The sequence below is a fragment of the Lepus europaeus genome, chromosome 3, assembly GCF_033115175.1.
Source record: "Lepus europaeus isolate LE1 chromosome 3, mLepTim1.pri, whole genome shotgun sequence".
Taxonomy (NCBI): domain Eukaryota; kingdom Metazoa; phylum Chordata; class Mammalia; order Lagomorpha; family Leporidae; genus Lepus; species Lepus europaeus.
Window position 1 is genome coordinate 37,812,923 of NC_084829.1, and position 9,446 is coordinate 37,822,368.

Consider the following 9,446-nt stretch of genomic DNA (forward strand, 5'->3'; position numbering starts at 1 on the left):
ATCTATATTATATATAATATATACATATACATACATATATATATGTATATATATGTATAAAACAAGAGTGACAAGAAAGGGGCTAACATGGTAGCACCACAGGTTATGCTGCTGCTTGCGATGCCAGTGTTCCATCATGGAGTGCTGGTTTGGGTCCCCACTGCTCTGCTTCCTGTTCAGCTTCTGCTTATGAGCCTGAGAAGGCAGCAGGGATGGCCCAGATACTTGGGCCCCTGAAACCATGTGGGAGACAGGATGAAGTTCAGGCTCCTGGCTTTGGCCTAGCCCAGACCTGGCTGTTGGGGCCATTTGGGGAATAAACAGTGAATGGAAGAGCTCTCTGTCCCTCTGCCTTTCAAATAAATAAACACATCTTTAAAAAAGAGAGAGAGAATGGTTTATACTCTTGGGAGTAAAAAAGAAATCTGACCAGAGGGAGTGCTCAGAGGAGCCCTGAATCACAGTCTTCATCCTGCTGTCTCTCTTAGTGGATGTGTTTGCCTGAAAGTTCATTTTAGCTTTTTTAAAGATGATACCTCCTACCATTCTATACATTAAGTATTCAGTATGCACTTACACTTGGTATACTAAAATTGAGGTTGTAACTCACAAGTAGCAGTAGCTAAGTTTGTTTTTAATAAGAGAATTAGTGATATATTTGTATGTTCATACACTCATCCTGCTTGTGTCCAGTGACATTTGTCACTCTCAGGATGGCTGACCCACATTGGCAGTGTGGTTGACTTAGGGGAGCAAAGCAGACAGATCAGCCTATCCAGGGCCTGAGTCTATAACCTTGACTTTGAGAAGGGACAGCATGAATCGTCTAACATGAAACCTAAAATTTCCCAGCCCAAGAATGATTCTGATACTACAATCCATATAGAAGTGTAGTTATCTTTTCAGTTGGCCTTGGAAAATAGCTCCTGTCCTAGCTTTGAGAATGTAACTGCCAAGAAAGTAAGTGTGACAGTTGTGATGTGTGTTCCTGTTCCCACTGTAGGCTGTCACCTTGAACTGTGCCCATAGTTTCTGCTCCTACTGTATCAAAGAATGGATGAAGAGGAAGATAGAATGCCCCATTTGTCGCAAGGACATTGAGTCCAAAACCTACTCCCTGGTCCTGGACAACTGCATTAACAAGATGGTAGATAATCTGAGCTCAGAAGTGAAAGAGCGACGAGTTGCCCTCATCAGGGAACGGAAAGGTGAGTGGCACTGACTGACTTTCAAAGATTTTTGGTTGGGGAAGAGAGGGAGTCAGACAAACAGTTCTTAAACTAAGGAAGAGGTGGAAGAAATGAGAAAGACTAAAGGAGCTAAAGGTCATCAATGTGTGAGAAAGAGTTGAGGTAGAATTAACTGTTATTTGAACAGCTGGAAAGGGAGCTTAAGTATGTATGCCTGGGTTGTGGGTGATTAAAAAAATGTGATTACCAAACTCACTGGAGATGGTTTACTGTCCTGATCAGCAGAGGGTGCTGTTGCTCTAGCCAGTTTAACTGCTGTCCTTGAGTCAGGCAGACAATGGATTATGAATTCTTTTTTTTTTTTTTTTTTTTTTTGACAGGCAGAGTGGACAGTGAGAGAGAGAGACAGAGAGAAAGGTCTTCCTTTGCCGTTGGTTCACCCTCCAATGGCCGCCCTTTAAGAGCCTGGTAAAGCACTGCTCTGCAGGAAAGCGTCAGGGCCAAAGTGCTATGGTGTCCACTGGCTGCATGTAACAGGCCCGTCAGAGAAGTGGAAGCTCATGCCCTTACAGAGGCTTCCCACCGTCTGGCCTGTGAAAACCCATGTTCACTTGTCTTGGCTTCTACCTTTCTCTAAATCCAGAGAAGCTGAAAGATTTAAGGCCACATGCTTTTCAGAACAGGATCGTGTGTCTACCTCCTTCCTTCTAACCCTTACTGACAGATGTCAGCCACTTTGAGTAAGGCCAGGAATCTGATGCTGATTTGTAGGGAGCTGTGGTATAAAACTGACCCTTGTCGACCAGGCAGAACAGAAGCAGCAGGCTTGTCACACAGCCAGGTAGTATAGATGCTGAACAGGAAGTGTGCCTGAGCCTCTTATTGCCAAGAAAGACATTCTGACCCGAGGTTGAGGGGAGGCTGGGTGGCCTTCAGTTGGTTCTTTGGAACCAAAGGGTTTCTCACTTTTCTGACACCTGTGTCCAATAAGATTTTGTGCCCGGTTTTGAGCCCCACAGATTTTTACCTCCAAAAGCCACTTGATTCTAACAGGTTCCCACTGTCTTTCCTTTTCACTTCCCATCTCTCCATATGCAACTGTAGGGACACTACACCAGACATCAGGCTAAGGAGATAAATAAGACATCGTCCCAACCTTCACGACATTCGCCGTCTGATTCAAGAGACAGAAAGGAAAGCAGTTTGATAGTTCCAGGACAGGGTGCTGTGAAGCTTCAGAAGAGGGCTCACTCAGTTTGCCCTGGGCAGGAGGTAGGGGAGAGAGCTTCACAGAGGATGTGACATTTGAACTGCGCCTTAAAGGTTCCCTAGCTCAAGAAGCAGCACGAGCAAAGCACAGAGACAGGAGAGGCCGTGCCCTGCCCTTCCCCTGGCGGCCCGTGTACAACATAATGGGTACATGGTGCCGGCCTTGCATCGGGACGACAGCCCAGGCTTAGCGAGTACCTGAGACCTTGTGAACACTTTGTTCTTTCCTCTGCCCTTTCTAGAGCAGCAGTGACCTGGAATCTAGATGTGACCAAGATCAAATTTTGGCCTGTGAAACGTGTTGTGCTGGGTCTGTGTGGGCAGGGGGACCTCGGTGTGTTCCCTCTGCTGGCCCACAAGCACCATAGATGGCTTCAGTGGAACATGCCAAGGGGAAGAGGGGCCATGTCCTAAGTTCACCTCTGACTCCCCTTACAGGGAGTTAATTCTACAGAATAACTAATATCAGAGCCGCCTCCCCCACAAGCAGCAGATGGCACCTTCCAGCCTTTCTGGAACACTAGGGGGCCACAGGATAAACCAAATCTGCCTGCCTATTGCGCACATTGACTGAGAGCAGTTCTGGCACCCATCTTGGTTTCTGCAGTTATCACAGCGAGAGCAGCTTTGAGGTTTTCTCTAGAGGCAGACAGAGGTTCTGAGACCTGATTTAGGGAGGGACGTGCCAGAGCCATCAGCCGCTTCGCTGTGCTGCAGTGTGGCGTTTAGGGAAAATTCTCAGCTCCAATACCAACCTTCCTTATGAGTTCCAGGACAGTTGAAAGCTGATTTAATCCCCAGTGCATGGGAAGTTTTTTTAAAGGGGCCAAATTTAGGATCTGGGAAGTAGGATTGACAAGCCTATAATCATCAGAGTTCTGACACTCTGGTGGGGCCTGGCAGGGCCTGCTCTTAGGAGTTCAGAGGGAGGCCTGCCTGCCTGTGGCAGTGCATGGCTCCCCCGCAGATGGGCCTTGCGCTCTGAGTTCATCAAGAGCAGCCCCGCTCCTGGGACTCCCTGGCTGGTGCTTGTCTTGAGGAGCAGTGCTTGACTGACCAGTCCCTGATCTCTCATGAAGTCTGTAAGGCCGAGGAGAGGCGAGGAGGAAGTTCGGATGCCAGTCCCGAGCCGTGGGAGGATGCTGTGGGGCTAGGTGGCAGTGCACGTGCAGTTAGTCTCATGTGGCTCTCTGGGATTTTGACATGGGATTTTTCTGGAGGAAAGAGGTTTTTGGAATTCCCCAAAGGGGAGCTGGTGAGGGAGGGAGCAGTCTCCTGTCAGCTGCTCCCCCACCCCATTTCTTCCCTTCTCATTAGATGTCAGTTGGTTGACAAGAGTGCTAACGCTCTCACTTTTTGCTTTCCTTAGCAGTGTCTTTGGGTTGAGCTCAGAAAAGAAAAAAGCAGTAATTTAGAAATAGAATCTTGGCAATCCTTTAGAGAAGTGACTTTCAACCCAAGGCTTTTCTGCTTTTCCTACCCTGGAGAGTTGGGACTTCTTCCACCCTTTCCCTTCAGACCACAGCCAGACCCAGCCACAACAAACAGCTCTCCTGTGCTTGCTTGCTTCTGAGCCTTCTCAGCGCCTACTAAGTGCCAGGTACTGGGCGTAGAAGCGAGCAGGGCGTGTGCAGCCCCTGCCCGCGGGAGCTTTCCGTGTGGGCACAGAGCTTGTGCTCCTTACAACGAGGGCCGCCGAGAAAGGACACTAGGCACGGCCTTGGGAGGCGCCCTGAGGCACCGAGGGGCGGGGGTGTACGCTAGAGGCAGGATTCAGGGACTGAAACTTAACTCTGTGCTGTCTTCTCAGGGCCCAGAAAAGCGTTTGGCACATAATGTGTCTTCAGTAAATGGATGTTTGTGAGTGGTTATGAAATGGGAAGTCAGCAGTTGAAGTGCTGCTGAGAGTTAAATAACGTAAAGATGAAAAACTGCCCGTGGCAAGTGTGTAAGAGGCGACTTTAGTGCAAGTTCTGGGGACGAGTGGGGTCAGCAGTCAGTTTGGAGTGAACTGGGGATTGGGTGTGAGTGAGAGAGCAGAGCAAGAACAGACACCTTCTTTAAGAACTTGGCTGTGACTATGGTGGTGGGACCAGCGCCAAAGGAGGCCGTCGCTGGAGGAGAAAGAGGGGTTGAGGAGCCTTGTGTGCTCTTGAGCATCTTCAGGTGCTGACGGGAAGGAGCCTGCGGAGCAGGGGAGGCTGGAAAGCAGGGAGAGTGAGTCAGGCACGGTGCTTTGGGAGGGAGAGGGAGAGCAGAGCGGGGCCCTGGAGTTAACACCAGGAGGATTTGTCCTCTGTGACCCAGAGAAGAGGTGAGACAGTGGGCAGACAAGAAAGCTTGCTGTCAAGAGAGTATTTCTGTGGCTTCTGTGTTTTTCAGCAAGCAAATAGACGAGGCTGTTAGCAAAGGGGCCCTGTGTCATCCTGTCTCGTCACGGCTGAAGGCATGCCCAACCCAAGGCCTGACGTCAAAGGCTTCCCAGAAGTAGGGGACAAATAACCTTTTTTTTTTTTTTTTTTTTTTAAGATTTATTTATTTATTTATTTGAAAGGCAGAGTTACAGAGAGAGAGAGAGGCCTTTCATCCACTGGTTTACTTCCTAAGTGGCCACAACGGCCGGAGCTGGGCCAATCTGAAGCCAGGAGCTGGTGCATGGACCCAAGCACTTGGGCCATCTTCTGCTGCTTTCACAGACCACAGCAGAGAGCTGGATCGGAAGTGGAGCAGCCGAGAATCCAACCCATGCCCATATAGGATAAGATTTATTTATTTATTTGAAAGGGAGAGTTACACAGAGACAGAAGGAGAGGCAAAGAGGGAGAGGTCTTCCATCCTCTGGTTCACTCCACAAGTGGCTGCAATGGCTGGAGCTGCACTAATCTGAAGCCAGATGCCAGGAGTTTCTTCTGGGTCTCCTATGCAGGTGCAGGGGCCCAAGGACTTGGGCCATCTCCTGCTGCTTTCCCAGGCCACAGCAGAGAGCTGGATCAGAAGTGGATCAGCCAGGACTCCAACCCACGCCCATATGGAATGTGGCACTGCAGGCAATGGCTTTACCTGCTACACCACAGCACCAGCCCAGACAAATAACTTTTTTTTTTTTTTGACAGGCAGAGTGGACAGTGAGAGAGACAGAGAGAAAGGTCTTCCTTTGCCGTTGGTTCACCCTCTAATGGCTGCCGCACTGCGGCCAGCACACCATGCTGATCCGAAGGCAGGAGCCAGGTGCTTCTCCTGGTCTCCCATGCGGGTGCAGGGCCCAAGCACTTGGGCCATCCTCCACTGCACTCCTGGGCCACAGCAGAGAGCTGGCCTGGAAGGGGGGCAACTGGGACAGAATCCAGCACCCCGACTAGGACTAGAACCCGGTGTGCCGGCGCCACAAGGCGGAGGATTAGCCTATTGAGCCGCGGCACTGGCCCACAAATAACTTTCATAATCCCCTCAGCCCCCCTCCAGAGCACTCCAGATGTCATTGTTAGGGAGTTTGATGGCTTTATTGTGTTCATACTGTATCCCCATGTAGGCCAGGCTCCTTGCTTTTCCAGGGCCAAGGCAGCAGAAAATATCAGAAAAACCTGGAGGCTCTTAGCCCCGTCCTCTCAGGACAGAGGAAGAACTTATCTTGAGTGTTCCTGGGTTTATCATTCATGGTCTCCTTCGGCAGAGTTATTGAGGGCCCAATTTGTGCCAGGCACTATCCTAGATGCTGGAAATATAAAGAGAAGTGAAGCTCTAATAAGTTGAACGTGAGTAGTGCTGTGGGGGAAAGTAAAGCAGGAAAAGGGCGAGGGAGTGATGGGAAAAGCTTGGCAGTTCTGGATGGAGCAGTCGAGGGAGGCATCTCTGAGAAGGCGCTGTTTGAGAACAGCTTTGCAGGAAAGAGGAAAGTAGGGAAGAGCAGGAACAGAAAGGCCACCGTGGCCAGAGGGAGAGAGCAACCAGGGAGGGCAGGAGATGAGGCGAGGAAGGTTGGGCAGGGGCAGATGGTGTGGCTTTGACTCTGACAAAGTAGGTGGGCTTGGAGCAGAGACGTGATCTGACGTACGTTCTCGAGTTCACCCTGCCTGCTGTGTGGCAAGGTAGGTAGGGAGCACAGGGACGAGAAACGCAGGCTCCTCCTTTATTTCTCTTTTTTCTCTCTCCAAAGCAAAGAGGCTCTCCTGAAGACTGCCCTAAGGGTGTTCCAAAGACTGCCAGGCAGTGGGGGCTTGGCCTGGTCTGGAGGCTTTTCTCTGGACATGACGCAGGCTGCACCAGGGATCATCCAAGAAGCCACCTGGGACAGACTGAGATGGAAGCCCTCGGTCACTCACCTTCCATGCGGGCCTCAGGGCACCAGCTGCTTCGGGGTACTTAATAGACTTGGTTATGTGTTGAATGGATTACTGGAGTTCTGCTTTGTTTTTTGAAATTTGTTGTTATTGTTACTGTTTTGATATCCTAGAAGCACCTCTGTTGGCATTTGTTTTGGACAAGTTGGGTGCATTCATGGCCACCCCTGAGGGTGACCTCTATTTTGAAAGGATATCTTAACTCCTCTTTGTAAAAACAAGATGTCATTTCCTGGAAATAAAGTGTAAAACCTATCAGTTGCTCAGCTGGGCTTTGGTGTATTTGCCTTCCTTCCCTGCTAGCTCCCAGACAGTCTCACAAGTAAACACTGGCAGCTCATAGATTCCAACCCAGAAAGTGACTGTATCAGATGATAGACTTCAAGTAAACGTCAGCCCAGGAAGCTGGGCCTGAGATCTTGGCCACAGCAGAAGGGCTCTGTGAAACCCCTGGCTCTTGGGTTCCCTCCTTATTCCAGGGGTGGGTCCCTGCTTCCCTGGTTTGGTGTTTGGGTGCTCCCTTCAACTGGCACTCTGAAGAGGCTTCCAGATCTGTGTCCCCATGTCATGAATGCACAACAATGATTCTATGAGGATTGTTGAGTGATTTTTACTTTTTTTTTTAAATTGAAAGTTACCTCTCTTCATCTACCTCACCTTTTTAAACAGAAACAAAACCAGCTTGGGTGTTCGGTGGTAACTGAAGGACAGCCCGTGGTATCTTGGCTACCTCTGATAGAATGATGGAGCATGAGGGTCGCTGGAAACTAGGAGCCCTCTAGCAGGATGTGAGACTGCACTTAGTGATTTGCTGCCCTTCCCTTTTTACTGCCTACCTAGAGAGCCATTCTTCTGAAGTTCTTTATACCTCATGTATTTTCTTTTTAAAGTTTTATTTATTTTTATTCATTTGAAAAAGCAACAGAGAAACACACACACAGAAACCAAGAGAGATTATCCATCTGCTGGTTCACTCCCCAAATGCCTGCAACAGCTGGCATTGAGCCAGGCCAAAGCTAGGAACCCAGAACTCCTATGTGGATGGCAGAGGACCCAAGTAGTGGAGCCATCACCTGCATCCCAGGTCTGCATTAGCAGGAAGCTGGATCAGAAGTGGAGCGGTTACTTGAACCCATGCACTCTGCTATAGGATGTAGGCATCCCAAGTGGTGAATTAACCACTACACCACACACCTATCCCTAGCCCATGTGTTACATAGAGAAACAGAAACTGTTGATTTGCTAGCTTTTTAGAGATGTTAGGGCTTTGTTCCTTTTTGAAAATACTGTGAATGATCTGATGCTTGAGTCCCTGATCATTTTTTTAGATATTATTTATTTATTTGAGAGAGAGAGTTGGGGGGGGATGGGGAATAGAGAAAAGGTCTTCTGTCCACTGGTTCACTCCCTAAGTGGCCACAAACGCCCAGAGAGCTGATCTAATCCAAAGCCAGGCGCTTCTGCTGGGTCTCCCACACAGGTGCAGGTGCTCTAGTACTTGGGCTGTCTTCTACTGCTTTCCCAGGCCATAGCAGAGAGCTGGATCAGAAGAGGAGCAGCCAGGACTTGAACCGGCACCCATACGGGATGCCAGCGCCGCAGGTGGAATCTTAGCTCACTACGCCGTAGCACAGGCCCCAAGTCCGTGACCTTTGTTTTCCTCTTTCTCCCATGATTTACTGATTCAAATACTGGTAGAGTCAAAGAAGTAAAATTAAGCCTAGAAATAATACTTTAAAAATATTTATTATAGCCATGTCATAAAACTCTGGAAAAATAGATAACAAAAGTAAACAATTGTTACAGTGTTGATAAAATAACTTATGGTTTCCCATATGTGTTTTTTATATGATTACATGTGTATATATAAATTTTATATATCCTGTCTTTTTATTTTTATTTTTTAAAATTTTTTTGACAGAGTGGACAGTGAGAGAGAGAGACAGAGAAAAAGGTCTTCCTTTGCCATTGGTTCACCCTCCAATGGCCGTCGTGGCCGGTGCACCGCGCTGATCCGAAGGCAGGAGCCAGGTGCTTCTCCTGGTCTCCCATGGGGTGCAGGGCCCAAGTACTTGGGCCATCCTCCACTGCACTCCCGGGCCACAGCAGAGAGCTGGCCTGGAAGAGGGGCAACCGGGATAGAATCCGGCGCCCTGACCGGGACTAGAACCTGATGTGCCGGCGCCACAGGCAGAGGATTAGCCTATTGAGCCACGGCGCCGGCCTATATCCTGTCTTTTTAAGTTATTATAATTTTTTTTGAATATTTACATGAGAGGCAGAGAAACAGAGAGCGCCCATCCACCGGTTCACTCCCCAAATGTCCACAAAATGGGGATGCTGAAGCCGGAAGCTGGGAACTCAATCCGATCTCCCTTGCGGTGGCAGGAACCCAATTATTTGAGCCATCACCACTGCCTTCCAGGGTTTGGCATTGGTGGATAGCTGGAGTCAGAAGCTGCAGCTGAGAATTGAGCCTAGGTACTCCAGTGTGGGATGCAGGTGGCCTGGCTGGCAGCTTAGCCACCAGGCCAGACACATGCCCCAAGGGAAGGATCCTTCAAGAAGAAACCTCCTGACTGAGAGCCTGAAGGCCATCCGCCGAGACTGGCCTTGCAGACTGCCTGTTTCCTCCCACAGCTCCTGGACA

General features: G+C 49.3%; 1 protein-coding gene across 2 annotated transcripts in view; it reads left to right on the forward strand.

The window, feature by feature from the left end:
- Positions 1-6,737, forward strand: part of RNF8 (ring finger protein 8) — a 38,856-nt gene extending 32,119 nt beyond the window's left edge. For both annotated transcript variants that reach the window (XM_062186044.1, XM_062186042.1), the window contains 2 exons: positions 1,004-1,208; positions 6,613-6,737. In XM_062186044.1, coding sequence (XP_062042028.1) covers positions 1,004-1,208; positions 6,613-6,629 — 222 coding nt within the window. In that variant the 3' untranslated portion in view covers positions 6,630-6,737. The remainder of the gene's footprint in view (positions 1-1,003; positions 1,209-6,612) is intronic.
- The last annotated feature ends 2,709 nt before the right edge of the window (positions 6,738-9,446 follow it).